The sequence below is a fragment of the Pristis pectinata genome, chromosome 10 (assembly GCF_009764475.1).
Source record: "Pristis pectinata isolate sPriPec2 chromosome 10, sPriPec2.1.pri, whole genome shotgun sequence".
Classification (NCBI taxonomy): Eukaryota; Metazoa; Chordata; class Chondrichthyes; order Rhinopristiformes; family Pristidae; genus Pristis; species Pristis pectinata.
Genome location: NC_067414.1, coordinates 56,436,158 through 56,456,092, shown reverse-complemented (window position 1 = coordinate 56,456,092; position 19,935 = coordinate 56,436,158). Strand labels below are relative to the sequence as shown.

The 19,935-nt window shown below is 37.2% G+C and overlaps 1 protein-coding gene across 1 annotated transcript in view; it reads right to left on the bottom strand.

The window, feature by feature from the left end:
* Positions 1-943: 943 nt before the first annotated feature.
* mtmr9 (myotubularin related protein 9) overlaps positions 944-19,935 on the bottom strand; it is a 56,103-nt gene continuing 37,111 nt past the window's right edge. The window contains exons 5-10 of the mRNA XM_052025200.1: positions 17,880-18,097; positions 15,362-15,523; positions 12,853-12,994; positions 9,589-9,809; positions 4,630-4,781; positions 944-4,000 (exon numbers count right to left, since the gene is read on the bottom strand). Coding sequence (XP_051881160.1) covers positions 3,837-4,000; positions 4,630-4,781; positions 9,589-9,809; positions 12,853-12,994; positions 15,362-15,523; positions 17,880-18,097 — 1,059 coding nt within the window. The 3' untranslated portion in view covers positions 944-3,836. The remainder of the gene's footprint in view (positions 4,001-4,629; positions 4,782-9,588; positions 9,810-12,852; positions 12,995-15,361; positions 15,524-17,879; positions 18,098-19,935) is intronic.

Sequence of the window (19,935 nt, the reverse complement as noted above, 5' to 3'; positions counted from 1 at the left end):
AAGACAACTTTATAAATTAACATCTGTGGAAGAGTCTGCAGCTCACACATTGGCCTCATCAGGCACCGCAGAAATGACAAAACCAGAGTGGAATCAAGTCCTCCTTGATCCTGAGGGACTGCTGAAGAGGAAGGCAGCTTCTTTCATTGTTCTGATTCTTCACTATATCAACAATGAATGAGCAACATGGTTTTTGAATATTTAAAAGAAAACCTCTTATTTACAAAAACAAATTTTTTGTAAACTTTCATTCCATCTTATTCAGCTGTCAACCTCAAAAAAATACTTCACTTCAGTTGGAAAACAACTTGTAATGGAGCGTATACAATCTCTGAAAATGCTTAACAGTACAAACATTTCCATCACATTTAGCTTCTCGTAAAGGAAAAGATTTTTTCTAAATAAATAGCCCTTAATAAATGACATGCCACATTGGTTCATTGGTTCTTATGGAAGAACAAGCTGAATCAGGTGTCTAAACTTTGCTTTTGTAGACTATCATAAAACATGAGGGCCATTAAGTTGAAATTACGTCATCAAATTTACAGATCTAATGCAATGATTTAGAATTTATCCAACAATTATGCAGGTACCTTCAAAATACAAACACTTTGCAAAGATAATAGCCAAACTATTGTGGTCTAATTATTAATAGAACTGAAAACTCCCACACTGCCAGAGTTAGGACCCAGAATCCGCTCTGTGCGTAAGATGGTCTGCATTGAGTTCTTCAACTGCACTTTGAAAAAATGATTCATAATAATTTCAACAGAATTATTCTTTGATTAAACTAGTAAAGCAACAATTCAAAATAGGATTTAAACAAAAAAAATTGCAATCCCTGATCATAATTTTAAATTTTATTTCAAAATGTCAAATTAAAATAATGCAAGGATGATGTTATTGGATACAAGTGTGAATGAAGACAGCAGATAGGGTCATGTGTATTTAAAACATTTAATGTCAAAAGAATTACATTTCAAGCCAATGCATGCATTGCATAATTTAGACAGGACTTAACCAATGATAACATTTCACACAGCATAGCTTGTATTTTGAACAAATTTCATACCCTTATATTTTAAATTTTCACATAAGTGAAGTAAACACCTGGTTGAATTTGCAGAAAGACTGAATTTGCATGAGTTTCAAATATTGCATTACCTACATATCATCTGGTTCACATAATCAGATAGATTGAAGTCAGCTGTTTTCATATACATGTACTACATTGGCCATACAGTACTACAAAATGATTTAAACAGGATTTCTGAATTTAGCACAAAATGCTTCACAACCATAAATATTGACAGAACATTTAAATGCTAATTACTCCAGTCCATTAGAGATTAATTATTGAAAAAAATTACATCCTTTTAAAGATTCTCTATTGACACTGATAAGCAAGCTTCAATTATGGAAGAAAGCCAAAGGGGCAACCATCAGAACAGCAAGTGATATCTTCCTGAAGCAATCTAAAAGAATCAGCACTCACATCATCAGTTTCAAAATCACGTTGCCATTGGCAAAAATTACATACCCATCAGTACTTGAATTGCATCTATCTTTAATTGAATATAAATGGAGAACTTGAAGTTATTTTGTAAAAGCATTAATGCAGTTCCTCACAAAATTGTATCAGCAACAGTCACACTAACTTCAAAAGTTACCTGGCAGTAGACTACTGTGATCTCAAAACTGGCCTCAATTGAACTGGCTCCACGAAGGAAGAGGCTATTTTCCCCCTTGGATGAGGTGGTGGGGTTTCAAGGTGAAGGGGGTTGTTTGTAAATAAAAAGCCACTCGCCTTACAGTTGAGGTTTGAAGATGTTATTAATATCTCACAACTCTATTGATATGACCACATTGGTACTATCCCATGCTAAAAATGGATCCAAACTTTCTGGAACTAGTCAAGCATTTATCCAATTCAGAATTTTCAAAAAAAATAGTAAAGGTAATAGACTGGCCAAAACAATTAAAAACATCCAAGGACATCTGATATCACAGACTTTGTGTTAACCTCCAAAATATCTAATTTTAATAATGTAGTGTAACAAAGACATAAATATACTTTTAAAAAGCTGCCCTAATTATTTCATCCAATGATCAGCAAAGTATCCAAACAAGCATCTGCACAGATAAGGAAGGATGCATTGTGTCATAATTTCCTACACCAACTTCTCTGCTTTATCAGCAACAATTACTTCAAGATCATTTCAAATGTTAATTTGTACAGGAACGATGCCAACAAAGAATAACAAGCATATGCAGGTTAAAATTTCAGTAAGGACTTTTCTGTTAGAACGTTAAAGTGCTAGTTCAAATAAAGACTGGAAATGATTGTTTGGTAGAAGTGGGCATATAGTGTATTTTCAAATTCACTTAACTACAGTTCCTTCAGCAAAAAATGACATACTTGAATTGTGCAACTCAGTGGTCTGTTATAAATAAGCAACCATTAAGTCTTGTGAACATATTCTACTTAGTAGTTATAATTTCTTGGTATACATTTAACATGAGAGGTTAATTTCATAGAGTAAAGTTACCACCTGACAATGATATAACTGAAGTATATTCTTCATAAAGTGCAAACAATGGTACCACAATCCAGAAATAGATTACATCCATGTATGTAGATGTTTTTGCCCATCTGAAGAAGTGTTAATATTCTTGGGAGGTATTTTTCCTGCATAATTTTAACATTATTTTTGTCTGTTAAACAAAAACATTCCAACTTTGCAGCTAGATTGGTCCTCTTCCATTTCAAATCAAAATAAGCTGATCATTTCATTATAAATGCACTTAATAATAATAATAATTTGCATAATTCACTTTGCTCAAAAAAATTTTACTTGCCATTGAATAGAATCAGAATCGAGCTCATCATTGTCTCTCATTTCTTCCATATTTTAGTATAATAAGCATTAGGATGAGTGTTTCTAAGGCTTCAAGTGATAACAAATAGGCCTGCAGATCTATTAATAGCAATCTGGCACTGTTAGCAGAAATCATTACTCGTGACATGTAGTAGGTGCAATGTTTCCACATGAGTAAGTTTCAGTAGCTTCTGGTCAGGTCATAATTTCCAAGGAAAGTAGTTTTCTTTCAACCAAAGTACAGATACATCTAAGTGCAATAACCGATGGCAATATTAAACTAAACTTAGTAATTTCCTCTGCATCTGCCAAAGATTCATGGCCTGAAGTACATTAATCTACTTTAAATTACACGCTCCCATTTTGACATACGTTATCGCATGTGAAAATACATCTCTAAAAAAAAGATGCTATTTCTGAATGTTAATTTTTAAATTATACAATAGCAGACTTTGACAAATTCTCAATGTGTTACAAAATTCAATAAATGCTTCAATAATTCAGTCATCCTTCTAATTTAATAATTTGATTATTTAACTGCTCCCACAATCAGTGATTTGCTCACACCTTCCATAAGGATAGGGCCTAGTAAACAGCAGCGACAGTACAATAAGACGGAGAGTGGAAATACACAGGCAAGGTTATATAAGGAATTATATTTCAATACTTGTGCAATATTTTTCTGATTAATCCATCCTGAAATTGGATGGTTAGCAGCTTGATTTGCAGATTTTACTTTAAAACCGTACTGAAAAATATTCCTCCTCAAAAGCTGTTTTCGGGGCATCTGAATTATTACCATGTAACTAATAGCAAGGATTCGTCTAAATTTCCTCCTACTGGAGAGAACTTGATGTTCAAATATACTTAAGGATTAATACATGCACAGCATCATATACAAAATGTTACTTTTTTTCAATGGAGTAAATGTAATAATTTATAAATCTGCAATATTTTTCAAGGACTTTCAAGATCTCCATCTTCTGTTTGTAGCTCAGCTAGCTGACGTCGAAGTGCATTTACTTTTGCCTGCAAATCCTTATTATACTCAATAATATGAATTATTTCATCCCAGGCCTCATCCAGGTATTTTGAAGAACGATTCCATCGGAGAAATACACCTATAATTAAAAATGCAGATAACTAACTTTCAAGGAATCCCAAATTTTCTTTATAACCTTTGGTTCAAGTATCCACAGCAACTACATCAGGAAAATACACACTATAATTGACTTCTTGTTTAAAGAAAAGAGCAAAGGTACCTGGCCAGGAGAAGGAGTCTATGGTGGAAAAAGAGTCCATGGTGGGAATTGAATTTATGTTGCTGGATTGATACTCCAGGCTTCTAGTTTACTAGACCAGTATTAAGTACTAGTACCAGCAATCCCAAACCTGGCATTCAAACTCACATGAAATTTTACTTGAAGTGCATTACACTTGTGAATATCAGTAGCCTAATTAAGCGAATTTAATCTCATACCCCATTAAATCCAAAATAAATGCAATGTCATAATACTAATTTCAAAACAATTGCGAGCAGGGTGTTCATGAAGAAGTGAGCGACTATGTTTAATCTACACAAGCCCATCACAAAAATATAAATATAGCAATACTATATTATGTTAACAAGATTATTAGTATGCAAATTAAAAGAATATGTGCTGAACACTCCCAGGAAGTTGGCAATCTTGAAAACAGAAAAATTGGGGGGAAAAAAAAAAAATCACAATTTCTAGATGAATAAAATCACCTTCCCAAAGCTGTAAACTTTGTGGTGCCACTGAAGGCCAGATGACTAAGCTGTTTGCTTCATAGAGAGGGTTCAAGTACTTTTCCAGCTCTTTTGGTCTATTCACCCAAGACCATAGAGAGACAGTTTTCTGCTGAAGCTTTAGTTTGCGCCTGGAACAACAAAGAAAAATACGTCTCAACATTCTTTCTTTGTAAGTAATCAAATAATACAAATTCATGTTTACCAGCGCTTAGCTTTAATAAACTCAGGTACTAATTCAATCATGTCACACAAAACAAATCAAATCACTTGGTGCTCCAAGACATTCAATCATACCTCAACTACAGCATGTTTTATATCAAACATCTGAAATTGTTCTCTGCCACAACCTGATATGGTTTGTATTTAAGTTACCAAAAGTAATCCAGAGGCCTGGACATACAATCCATACAAACCCACCAGAGGCAACAGCTCTCTGGTACACCAGTGGAAAGGAATATCCCTGGGAGTTCTCAACAACGATTCTAGATCCAATGTAGCCTCACATCATCAGGTCAAGTATGAGCAAGAATACCTCCTGATTATCAGAGCTGTCCATCCTCAAATGATGAGCTAGTGCTCCATATTGAAGAACACTTGGCAGCATGGAAAGTAGCAGGGGGAGGAAACTGCAATGTCCACCACCAAGAATAGCTTGATAGTGTCATTGCTGGCCGACCCCTGAAGGCCTTTTGTTCCCAGACAGGGTATGCAGCATGAGGGCTAAACCATTTTGACCTCATTCCACCAATCCATCTGTAACAGATGCATCCATCCACAACAGCATGAGAGAAAGTGATTACCACGTAATTTGCATTGTGCTCCACTACAACTGTACCAACGGAATAGACTCAGAACAGATCTGGTGGCTCAGAACTGGGCATCCAAAATTGGGATCCAAGGCATCCAAGTGTACCACCATAACCTGTATACTCATGCCCATCATATTCCTCACTCCACCATTTCTATCAAGTCAGGAGATCAACCCTGGTTCAATGGGGAATGCAGAAAGACAAGCTGACAGCAGCACCAAGTAGACCTAAACTCAGGACATGACAGCTTACTGAGCTGCCAACTGGGAGTAGATTTAAAATAAAAATTAAAAAGCCTCTACCCTAATCTTAAATGTATTTTCCCATCTGTATGTACAATACATATAACTACACTTTTTTTTCCCCCCCTCCCACTACATGTGAGAATTCTTCAATGTGATTGCATGATGAGCCAACTTGATGATCTTCTGCTGCAGGTCAGGGATTTCCTTGAGTTGGGGCTTGAAAACAACTGACATGAGAGAAAAGATGTCCACACCAGACAATGTGCAAGATTGCTGTGGATATTTATTTGAGGTCAGCAACAGATGCATTTGCTTCACTGCCAATTGCAAAATCTAGAGCATTACGATATCATAAAATTAGATAAGGCTCACTGAGCTTTGCCAATAATATATACATAACATCAAAGTAACAAATATTTCATTTGATGGATTGCTGGATTATCAGTTAAAAAAGCAACTTATTACAGTTCTATGCATTATTTTTCATTACTTAATATCTTGGGCATTTTGGGTAAATTCTGCAGGAGCTTCTGGAAAATTAGTTTAACAGCAGTTTCTAAATCTTAACCAAATGACTCCCTCCGGAGGAAAGAAATAATTACATTTTCTTCCACTGTCCTGATACACTTCAAAACCAGAGAGAAAATTTAGTATAGCAAATGCTAACATTCATTACATTCTTCCTCTCTCTAAATAACTCAACTTAGTACAGATCAGAATTGAATCACATATTTGGAGTTTCCTACAGTAAAGATAAAAAGCTATTATAGTGTTTAGCCTAAAAATCTCTAGACCTTCTTTAGGAATATTTCCAATTTCAACTGTTTAAAAATTATAATTCAAGCCCAAGTACTGGAACCATTTCAGCTGCTTAAACTATATTGAAAGGGAAAACATTGCTCAAAATTTCTTAAGTAGATGTGAATTGCAATATTTTTGAATTAATATCATACATTTTGCTAATGGCCTCTGCTGCATGATCAGGTTAAATGCCATTGAATGAACTGAAGAGGAAACGAAATGCAAGGTTTCCTAGTATGACGATCATGTGAAAATAGGCAGAAGGGCGTGTTGCGATGAGGTCATTATATTATATCCTGTTGCATAATCAGAGTGATTGGGCAAAAACCTGTCAAATGGTGTGCAATGTTGGGGAAGTGCAAGGTTATGAACTTCAGTAAGAGAAACCAAAAAGTGGATTATTTTCTAAATAGAGGGAGATGCAAATAAATGAAGTTCAGAGGGATCTAGGTGTTCTAGGTCCAAGTAGTTAAGGTGGCAAACAACATGTTGGCTATTATTGCAAAGCTGATGGAGTTTAAGAAAAGGGAGGTTTTATTACAGTTGTGCAGGGTGCTGACGAGGCCACACCTTGAATAGTGTGCAGTTTTGGTTCACTTATCCAAAAATGGATATGGTAGCATTGGAGGCAGTCCAAAGGAGATTCACCAGGCCAATTCCTGGAATGAGAGGGGTGTCGTACCAAGAGAGGCTAGGTAGCTTGGGTCTATATTCCTTGGACTTTAGAAGAATGAGGGGTGACCTTATTCAAAAATACAAAATCCTAAGGGGGCTTGACAGTAGACATTGAGATGCTTCTACTAATGACAAAAGTCACGATCAAGGGGACATAGCTGCAAAATGAAGTGCGTAGAAATTTCTTCTCTCAGAGTGCAGTGAAGCTCTGAGAGAAGAAATCCACATCCTTCCCCCCCCCCACACCCGGAGGGTGGTGGAGGCCAGATCATTACATATATTTAAGGTGGAAATGGATAATTATTTGAAAGAGTGAGGAATTGAGGCTCATGGGGAACTGACACAGAAAAGGAATTGAGGCCAGCATAGATCAGCCATGATCATATTGAATAACAAGACAGGCTTGAGGGACCAGGTGACCTACTCCTGCTCCTAGTTTCTTGTATTCTTGTGAGTGTTCTCAATGGAGAGCTTAAAAAGCAAATTATATTTTGGCCCAAGTTGGGGATGGACATGTTACAACTGCTGGAGGTAGCAAGGAACAAACAAATATTGATTTCTGGTTAAATGCAAACTCCAATTCTGGAGCCAATTTTCCCCTTTAGGATCACATGCTGTCTGCATATTACTATTGTAAACCTCACAAAAAGACCTACAAATGTGTGCACATAGTTATTCACATAGTGTGCCGCCAGAGGGAAAAAAAATTAGCTTTAAGAAAGGAACAGGTTACATTATCTGGGCAAAAAGGAATGGTGATATGGCAGGGCAATGAGATCACAGAATTCTCAGAGCGAAAGGGCTAAATGACCTTTCTCAATGCTGCCAAGTTCTAGGATTCAAATTTTACTTGCCTGCTCCACCACTCAATAAGATCACGGCTGATCTCTCACTCCAATGCTACTTTCCTGTCTTTTACTATGAAGTCTGTTCCCATGTGGACCCCAGTGAATGGGACTGAAGAGATGTCCTTCCACAGATGCCAGGCAACACAGCCGTCAGACTCACACTTGTGTATGCAAATGAAAATATTAAGTCTCCCTAAATATATTGTCTCTCATTACCACTACATTCCTTTTCACTTCCCGGACTTGAATGAGCTCCTATACTATAGTGCTTTGGTCAATTTGTTCATCCACTCTGCAACCTCTGCTCTCATCCATAATGGCTGCAGGAACCTCAAGCTTGTTGGAAAAGTACAAGGACTTCAGCTGTTGCAAGACTAGCTTCTGGATTCCTTTAATCTGCCTCATTTAGTCACACCTGCCTCTCTTAAGTGACCAATTCTGCAGTACTAATCCAAAGAGCATGACAACTATCCTGGAACAAAGTATCCAGATAACCTTCCTGCTCTTTGATGCATCAACTATCCTAATCTCACTTCATCTCATCAACCGAGAGCTGAAGTTCCTTGAGCTACAGACAGATATTCTGCAGATGTGAACAAATGGATCTCAAAGGTTTCCATCAACTTTGTACAATAGCTGCAACAACATCTGACCTGTCATGTCTGGCTTAAAACTTTATTTATTTAATTCTGTCACCATTGTCCTCATCTCCCCAAAGTCTCCACCTCATGATACTGTGATCACCGGGTGCTGTGCTAAAAACACGTTCATCTGAAAGATGGTGTCAGGGACAGTGCTATCCTCTCCTTCATGGGATTTGAATTCAACTTCTTTATCAATTTCAAACTCTGACAAAAGTATGTTACCAACTGAACCATAGATAACACCTATTACAACTTTGGATAACTTTTTTTTAAAAAAATGTGCATGCCTAACATGTCTTAGTAGAGGATCTACAACAAAATGTATATACTTACACATGGAAAACAATTGCAACTATCCCAAAACTACTCAAAACATTAATTACTTATAGCTATAAAATCACTGGATTAATGCAAAAATATGCTCATTTTGGGTCAACTTTAGAAACCATACACATTAATGATTACATATTCAGGATTAAAAATGTAGTGTCTCTGGTAACCCCATGGACAGAATGCCATAATTACAAGTCTGAATTCTAAACTAAATCCAATAAAACTCATCCAATTACTTTAAATACATCCTGGGGAGGACTTAATGATGTCCGGCACAGCTCAAAGTGTAGTCATGGATGGATAATAAATGCAATATTCAGTAATGCTCACAACCCACGAACAAAAATAAAGAACCAGAAGGGGAAATGAAAACTGTCAAAGCCAAATTCACTCCACAAAAGATACATTGATCACTTGGTTACCAACAATGGAGAAGTTTGGCTTTCTTGTTCTCTCAGCTAGAAGAGAATATGAAAATTGGAAACAGGAGATGATTCACAGTTGAGGGAAAAGCTACTCATCATCTTACTTGGGGAAACCTACAATGCAACAAAATATTTCTATCTCAAGTACCACTCACCTTTCATTTTCATTATTACCCAAGAAGGTCCCAAATTGAGAGGCATAAGCGTGTTCAAACAACACGATTAGGAACTGTTCATTAAACTCAAACGAACATGGAAATTGGCGCTGGATCTGCCAGCAGCAATCTAAAAAGAGGAGAAATGCAGGAGCTTCATTCTTCTGCTTGGAATTGGAATAGGCTGACTGAGCACACCGTTGCTGGAATGGATGGCCAGCCTAGAACAAATAAGCAATTTGAATACAATTACTTCAGTTTAAAAAACATTCCTTTCAATACAGAAGTTGATAATGACATTAAGCAACTGGCATTCATGAAAAACAAAGAGGAGACAAGTCTGCCTTTCAATAAGATCATGGATGACCTGATCTAGGCCTCAACTCTAGAACTTCAGTTCCACTATAGACAAAAATCTATCTCAAGTTTGAACATATTCAGTGATTCAGCCCCCACAATTCTCTGGAAGAGAGAATTTTTAAGATTCACAACCCTCAAAAGTTCCACAGCTGTTTAAAAGGGAAACCTATTATTCTGAAATAATGTTCCCTAGTTCTTGATTCCCGCATTAAGATTTCTACATTAAAAACAATGCAAAAGCAATTACTGACATGTCTTTCGTCCCACTTCCCATCCCAGTAACGGAAAAAACTGTGCTTGGCTTTATTCCTCCCAATGTCGTCTCCCCGGTCCAACACTCATCTATGGAGCATTTGGATAATAAAGACACCCATGTCAGACTGCTATTTATTGACTACAGGTCCACCTTCAATACCAAAATTCCAAGCAAACTCATCTCCAAACTCAGACCTGGGGCTCAATACCACCCTTTGCAACTGGATCCTTGGCTTCCTGACCAACAGACCACAATCAGTAAGGATAGGCAGCAACACCTCCGCCACGATTATCCTCAACACTGGTGCCCTACAAGGCTGTGTTCTCGTCCCCCTACTTTACTCCCTATACACTCACGACTGCATGGCCAGATTCTACTCTAAATCCATCTACAAATTTGCAGATGACACCACCATAGAGGGCCGAATCTCAAATAATGTAACAGGAGATAGCGAGCCTTGTGGCATGGTGTCATGACAGCAGAATATATAGGAACAGGAAAAGGTGGATCTGGCCGTGGACTCAGATCCACCTTTTCCCTATAACCCTTAATTTCCCTAATATGCAAAACTCTATCTAACTGCGTCTTGAATATATTTAATGAAGTAGCCACTACTGCTTCCCTGTGCAGAGAATTCCACAGATTCACTACTCTGGAAAAAGCAGTTTCTCCTCATCTCCATCCTAAATCTCACCTACCAGTGGAAACCACCTTCCTGCCTCGATCTTATCTATCCCTTTCATAATTTTGTATGTTTCTATAAGGTCCTCTCTCATTCTTCTGAATTCCAGTGAGTACAGTCCCAGGTGACTCAATCTCTGCTCATAGGCTAACCCCCTCATCTCTGGAATCAACCTGGTGAACCTCCTCTGCACCACCTCTAAAGCCAATATATCTTTTCTCAAGTAAGGAGACCAGAATTGCACACAATACTCCAGATGTGGCCTCACTAGTACCCTGTACAGTTGCAGCATAACCTCCCTGCTCTTAAATTCAATCCCTCAAGCAGAGGCGGCCAACATTCCATTTGCCTTCTTGATAACCTGTTGCACCTGCAAACCAACCTTTTGCAATTCATGCACAAGCACTCCCAAGTTCCTCTGCACAACAGCACACTGCAATCTTTCACCATTTAAATTTTTTAAATAACCTTTAAGAGTAAACATCACCAATAGCCTGCCCCACATAGACGTCATGGCTAAGAAAGTGCACCAGTGCCTGTACTTTCTCAGGAAGCTAAAGAAATTTGGTATGTCCCCAATGACCCTCACCAATTTTTATAGATTCAATAGTCTTATAACGGCAGGATAGAAGTTGTCCTTACCAACAGGCTCAAGGACAGCTTCTATCCTGCTGTTATAAGACTACTGAATGGTCCTCTTATATGGTAAGATGGACTCTTGACCTCACGATCCACCTTGTCATGACCTTGCACCTTATTATCTGCCTGCACTGTACTTTCTCTATAACTGTAACACTTTATTCTGCATTCTGTTATTGCTTTTCCCTTGTACTACCTCGATGTAGTGACGTAATGAAATGATCTGTATGGATGGCATGCAAAACAAAATTTTTCCACTGTACCTCGGTACATGTGACAATAATAAACCAATTTAGAAAGTATTGTGTCTGGATCCATCACTGCCTGGCAACTGCTCTGCCTAAGATTGCAAGAACCTGCAGAGAGTTGTGGACACAGCCCAGCACATCATAAAAACCAGCCTCCCCTCCACGAACTCTATCTATGCTTCGCGCTGCCTCAGTAAAGCAGCCAACATAATCAAAGATCCCTCCCACTCTAGACATTCTCTCTCCTCCCATCGAGCAGAAGATATAAAAACCTGAAAGCACAACCACCAGGCTCAAGGACAGCCTCTATCCCGCTGTTATAAGATAATTGAACAGACTTCTTGTACGTTAAGATAGACTCTTAACCTTACATCTACCTCATCATGGCCTTGCATCTTGTTGTCTGGCTGCACTGCACTTTTTCAGCAACTGTAATATTATATTCTGCATTCTGTTATTGCTTTTCCCTTGTACTACTTTGATGTACTGATGTAATGAAATGATCTGTGTGGATGGCATGCAAAACAAAGTCTTTCACTGTACCTCAGTACATGTGACAACAATAAACCAATTTACGACATCCTTCCAACCTTTTGGCTTTTTAAGCTAAATTATTAGCAGCTGTTGCTTTGGTAAAGTAGTACAAAAAGAAACTGCGTTTACACCTTGTGTATATCAATCATGCAAGGATGGCAAAAAGACGACAAAGCTTCTAAAGATCAGAGCATTATTGCTTCTACCTGTATTTCCTTAATATGTACAATAGCCAGTAACATTGTTATTGCACAACAATGGACTTTTTTGTTCTAATTGTGTTCTTTTTTGTATAATTTGTATTTTTCTTGTGAATGTTGTGCATCTGATGCTATATGCCTGTGATGCTGCTGCAAATATTTTTCAATGCAGCTGTGTATACATACAAAAATAAACCTAACTTTGCCTTATTTTTTCTCACTTCCTTAACTGCAACTCAATCACAGCAACAATATTAATCAAATTCAATATTGTGGTTACATCTTTTAAAACAACACTTAGTTAGAATTTAATTAGCAAAAGCAGCCAAATTAGATCCATTATACCTGCAACCATTCACGCTCAATTAAGGCCTCAAATCCATTAATTGTTCTCGACTGTGGATCTAGGATAATGTGGGCAAGAGAGGTGACTTGCAAAGTAGAGTCAATCCCTTCACTGCCATGAACCAATACAGATGCACCTTCCCTAAAAGAGGAACAGAAAGAATGTTTCAAAAGAATGTAGGTTGTACTATGAATTACCTCAAGAAAAGCACAATGTTGAATACCAAGGATCAATATTCACTGAGCCCAAAAAGAATCACATTGCTTCCCCCTATGTTTTGTATAAAGCACGTTACAGTTCCACATAAAATGTTCCTGCTGTTAAAATTATTTTAGTCTCTACTAGAATTGATCCCAAGCAAAATGAATTGAGACTTTCAATGTTGTATTTCATAAACTCAAATTATGACCTGGCATTAAATACTGCAAGAACTACAAAGACATTTTCTGAATGATTAACAAAGTTAGGAGTAATAATATGTATTTGAAACATTTTGCTGACAGGCAAATATTGGAAAGCAAATACATTGATAATTTATTAGAATGAGGAAAAACAGCTTATAGTCAGAATCACTAGAGAAAGTCATGAATTAAATACGTCACAGAACAGGTTTGTCAGTTGATAGGCCCAATTAAAACATAATAAAAAAGTGTTCATCTGATATCAAAAAATGCTTCATTATTATAAACAGAAAAAAATCTGAAACAACAACAAGCAATGCTGGAAAATCTCAGGTAAGGCATTTGTGGAAAGAGAACAATGTTTCAGGTCTGTGATTCTTTGGCAGTTCTCGAAAATAGAGATACAAATTAGTTTTCAGTAGGAGAGAAAATGAGGAGGGATGTGTCACAAACCAGCAACAAAAGAAACACACTGAGCATGATTCAGTGTTAAAAACTATTTTATTAATTACTAATTATGATAATACGTAAAATAAAAGTAAAAATGTTAGAATGTTAGAATTCAAAAAGTTAAACCTCGAACGTTAACCCCAAAACTAAACTCTTCGTGTGTGTGTGTGTGACAAAGTCCAAAACTCCCCAGTTCCGGAATGGTTCTTAAAGTTCAGTTCCGCAAGCCATAAGGTGAAACATGAGCAAGGGCTTCTTCAACAACCACCGTTGTCTGAAGATAAGATGTAGATGTAGAAAAACATAGAGAGAGTACATACGAAATCCAAATGTTCCACGATGGAACCCAAACGACACTTCAGTGTTTACTCGGTAGTGACTTCCTCACCCCGAAAAGCATCCGAACCGTGGTCATCCACACATAAATACCTGTTTCCTTCTACAGGTCAGCAACAAAGTGAACTCCACCGGATTACTTCCAACTTCCATACATGGATTTCTGTGGCAAACACAGTTATTGTTTCTCATCCATCGATAGAGAAAACAAGCAGGCTGGTGTCTCTCTCCCTTCTCTCCCTCTCTCCTTCTTCTTCTGACTTCTTCAACAACGTCATTACGTCCTTTATCTTCTATTGACGTAAGCACGCCCCACACACACATACACACACTCTCTATCTTAAAGGGACTTTCACTGAGTCCGTAACAGATGTGTGGAACAAATGTGATGAGTCAAAATGGATGAATGACAGTCACTAGTACATTAAGTTTCTTGGGTGGCATAATGATTTGTTAATGGTAAGGTGGTGGGATCTGCTTGGCAGGAAGGATTTAACAAGTCAGATAAAAACCAAACTGAGCCCACAAGATAAAAACGCAGAAAATGGAAAATGCTGGAAAAACTAAGTCAGGCAGCATCAATGGAAAGAGAAATAGTTAACATTTCAGACAAGGGAATCCATCAGCAGACCTGAGGAAGAGAGAAATAGTTTTGTTTAGCTAGCAGTAAAATGGGTGAAACCAAGAGAAAGAATGAAGCCATGTGGCTGGTGGGATAAGGTTAAGCTACTATGGCTGTGTAATTTGTTGCTGAGGTAGTTCTGACATAGCGGGATATGCCCAGAAGGCCAGATTATACACACGGAAGAAAACAGAAAAGAATGGCAGGCAGAAATAGACAAGAAGAAAGAAGTTATCTAAAGTTAGAGAATTTGATATCAAGCCTGGAAGATGAGATGCTGTTATGAACATACAAACAGTAAACAGTTAGTAAACGGAAAGTACAGAAAGCATAATTTCAAAGTTTGCTGATGACACAAAAGTCGTCAATAATGGGGCAGATAAGAGAGGGAGAGAGCATTTTCTGAAAAGGCAGACACATAACAGAAGAAATTTAGCATAGAAGTGGTGTGCTTTATTAGGAAGAATGATGAGAGAAATACGACATTTGAGGATATAGGCACAAAAATCCTCGACGGAACTTTTTTCTAAATATCCACTGAGTAGTTGTGATCTGAAATGCATTATTTGAAAAGGTTGTGGAAACATGATCAATGGCTGAAAATATGAAGTCAGATTAACTGGGTAAATTCACCCAAGAGTTAGTTCCCAGCATGATGTGCAGTGTGTCATTCTGTGCCTTTATGAAACAAGATCTTACCTGTCAATACACTGTGCAGCCAGGCAAGCAGTGGTTAATATTTCTTTTATGTGGGTCAACCAGCTGGAAGCCTCCAGTTTGCTCAGCCATCTATCCATGTTGTGGGATTGGTCATTAGAAGCTTCAACCAGTTTAATTAAACTTTCCTGAAGAATGTGGTACCTGATTAAAAGAAACACATAACACGCAACCATGAAAGTTCCTTGTACTTAGGATACATAAAAGCCATGCACAAGGCACTTAAGGATCTGTGTGACAAAGTATTTTTGCACTATCCCAAAACAATCAACAATCAATAAAATTGATTCACTGTACTTGACTCTTTTGTGCAAGAACCCTACTATAATATTTACCAGTGCATAACAGCTAGACATTAAATTTTCCACTTTTCTCTCTAAGCACACTTTAAATAATACAATTTTAGCTAGGTTTCAGAGCAGGAGTGATACTGGAAGCTCAGCCTTCATTTTTGCACAATTTTAAATTCCAACTACAACCATCTTCTGACAGATACTTAGCAGATATAGTGTGGCCAGTGGCTCAAAAATCTATAATACTTGGTTTCAATACTGCTAAAGTATCCCTTTTTATTATTAAGTACAGCCAGATTTTGTTTAAATGCAAGCACCCTTTGAGCAGCAAAAGAGGAACGTTACTCAGAATAAATACAGTCAAACTCTGAGAATACACCATCCAACCATTTGGAAATCTCAATGGCTCAGCAGGCGGTTTACTGTGCTCCCCTGAAACCAATCATGTCCATGAAGCTGTTTCAGATCTGGATGCCTTATCAATAATTTACAGTGAGCTGTTATTTCAACCATGCCATTTATGTTTTCTTTCACGTCTTTCTTTCAGCTGAAAGACAACATTTTTCCATTTGTGGTAAAGCATTGTTACAAACCTTCCCTCTCACCTACCTTATTTTTCCCCCATTAGTCTAAATGTATCCAGTATGAGGGAATGATGTCACATTGTATTAATAATGACATTGGGAAACTACTAGTCACAATTAAGACAATTTTATCCTTCCAGTTTTTATAATCTTGTCAATTTTATTTGCACATTTCTAATAAAAGAATACATAGCAGTGAAAAGTAGTCAAAGTGAGCAAAAGTGCATGGTGGACAATAGGTATAATAATGGAAACGTCACACGTACTACAGAAAAACTCCACTATCCCATTATTTGGAAATCTCAATGGTTCGGCACCTGGCTCATCAAGGCCGCCTTCCCACACTCATTTTAACACACAAAGGCCTTGTTACTATGCTCCTTTAAAATACTATGTTTTGTTTCCCACATTCCCTTTAAACTCATTCTGTGTACTAGGAAATTTATCAATACCACTGTGTAATATCTAAAATAAAAAGGGCAAATTAAAAGTGTGTTGGTATATTAAAAGGAATAATATTCAATAGCTTACAAATCTGCCTACCTGGCACCAAAGTTCCAAAGGTGCCAGATTATCTCAGTTTTACTGTACTTCACTTGTTGCCCCTAGCTATTGCAAACCTAATCTCTTCAAAACTGCCATAAGCCTTGTACTTGTCTAGGATCTAGCTTAGATGGGAATTTTGGTTGGCATGGACCAGTTGGGCCAAAGGGCTCGTTTCCATGCTCTATGACTCTATGTCTGTCATAAGACATTTGCTCATCCCATTAGAGAAATAATAAAAAAGAATCACCAAGACACTGGACTAGCTCACTCTCAAAGATGAATCCTACCCCTAGAATCCTTCTTCCAGTTTGCCACTACTTAAGGTGTACCCCTACCTTGTGCTTTGAGCAAAAAAAAAGAACTGCTGGAGGAACTCAGTAGGTTCAGCAGCATCTGTGGAGGGAGAGGAATTGTCAACATTTTGGGTTGAGACCTGCATCAGGACCCAGATGCCAGCATCTGCAGTCTCTTGCATCTCCACTTTGTGCTTTGAGCTGGATAGTTCCCACCTGTCATGTCTCACTCAGGATATAAATATTTGTTAACTGTGTTTTAAAAGTTATTTGGTTTCTTATAGATTCCAGTGTATATATGGGAAATGAGTAAGGAGGGTACTGCCTTATCAGATGCCAACAATTACTGTGGGACAATCAATGTTGACATATTACTTTTCTCACAAGTAGCGTGAACATTAAAAAAACTCAAAACTCAAAGTATGGTTTATATAATCATAAAATGTACATCATATGTAAGAATTAGTACTATACTGTATATATTACATGGAATAAAGCGGGTTGGTTTTCTGTTTGATTACATCTTTTTACTTCTTTAAAATACTCAACTGGATTCTAGTTTTCAGAGCTCAGGAGGCAATATTTTATTTAGTGGTCCTTTTTAAAGAACTCAGACCAACATAATTTTGATCTAATTAAGTATTTAATTTTGATTGTAAGCTTGCATTTTTAAGTGTTTTAGCCAAATTGTTCCAAACAAAAACAACATCCTTCTGCACACCATACAGCATGAACAAATGCTTATAAAATCAGTATAAGATGAACAGCTGTGGTGCTTACTTACCTCTCAATGGACTTGTGAATTCGTCGCCACTGAGGATAATGTGCTTCCTGTTCAAAGCCACCTCCTTTGGCTCTCGCTTGCTGAGCAGTAGTAATTGATCTGGTGTCAATTATATAACCACGTTTCCCTGCCCGTAGAGTGGCATTAATCAATCTCTCATCTTCCTTGCACCTTCTTCCATTGGTTCCAGTCAATGGTTGTGCACTGTGCATCATTACCTAAATAGGATTCATTATTAAATTTAAAAAAATGAAAAACTGGCTATGGTTAAACAAATAACCTTATTTTAAGACTGTTAATCAGAAGTAAAATCATGAATTTGATTCAGTTTGCTAAAGATACATTTGCCCCAGTGTTTCAGAAACAATTTTTTTGGCTGCACATGCAACAAAATACATAATGACTTGGGATTTTATAGTCAGTAGCACTAAAGCTCACTGCTGACCTTAACGAAACTGCCCAGTAAATGAGAGTTGGAATATGCCATGTTGGTTGCATAGCCAATCACTGTAGTTTCACAGACTGTAAAGCAAAGAGTAAATAAGCATCAACTGTTAAGCAACTTTTTTTAAATGTAATTAAGAGCAAGATGAAATAGTTGAGACCACCAAGAAATTATGGTACAAGCTAAAATGTCAAGTTAAAAAAATTAGATTTGTAAAGGCAAGTAATTTAAAAATAAACTGAGGTTATAACAATCCACATACTTTTTTTTATATATAAAGTTTTTTAGGGCCAGAAGGGCAACTATGCCATAATTATGATTAGTATGTCATTAAAAACTGAGCTGCTTCACATTCTTCTATGGCTTTTTTTTTGAAAACAGGACGAACAGTTCATGAATTAAGTTTGTCAGTTTCCCCCAACTACACCGAACATTCAACAAGACATCCTATGAAGCTACAGGGAATTATTAACAGCAAATTCTGGATTCCTAAGCAGTAACTACACATGGGCAAACTCCATTGCAAGCTTTCGTAGCTTCTCTATTAATGTCACTGCAAATTCCAGACAATATTACATTATTCTAGCATTATATTTAAATGTTTTTGATCTGTTTTAATTTGCTAACATTATGAAAAAAGTTCATGAGGAAAACTCCCAGATCTATGAATGTCAGATTGCTATTTAACATGGTTCACCATTTCACCAAAACCACCACTCCAACGCTAAAAATTCCTTTTAGGACAAATGGGATTTACTTAACTCCATACATCAGCAGAGCAATACTGATAGAGATCAAAATCCTCATGTCATACTTCACATCCATACTCTACCACAAGCACAGTGCTTTCTGCACAATTTCCTACAAGTTGGTGATTAAAGTAGGTTAGGTCTGTTTCCACAGAACATGCATTTCCAGATATGAAACATATGTTTTTTTAAAAAATAGGTACTTTGTTTCAGATATCCAACAAATCATAGAAAAAGCACCCAAATTCAACAAGACTAAACATCAACACAGACAACATATTTTCAAGTAGGCTGCTTGCGAGACCATCCTATAAATGCCCCAGATTTCTTGGTGTTATCTTCCCTCTTACTTCCAATGATCGGAAGAAAATGTTGGCATTTTGATTTCACTGGCTGAGTAATATTGCCTCTCAAAAATTAGTGAAGTTGACTGTCCACCAATCCAATCCACCCCCTACCCCACAAAGAAAATGAAAGAAAAAAATTGAGACTTCCTCCCACCCAGTAGACTTTAAATAACTGCTCTTCTGCACCATGATCGAGTGACCCCTTTCTATTGGCCTCTGCTCCAGCATTCTTACCCATTTCTAATGCTCAGGTCTCACAGTCTGGGACACTGCTGGTTTCAGTCCACGTCAAAAAGTGCCAAGCTGCTTCTCGTCTGAAGCCCAATATAAGTGCTATCTTTATTGCATTAGGTAATTTCAAAACTCTTAATAAATGTATTAAAAACTTCCTGCCATCTTTTCTTGGTGATTGCCATATTGAAATTTTACCTGACCTGCAGCTGAAAACTATTAAGCCTCAAAAAGTGTTTTCTTAAAGCTATTTAACATTACGTTCCCAGAAATACCATCAACTC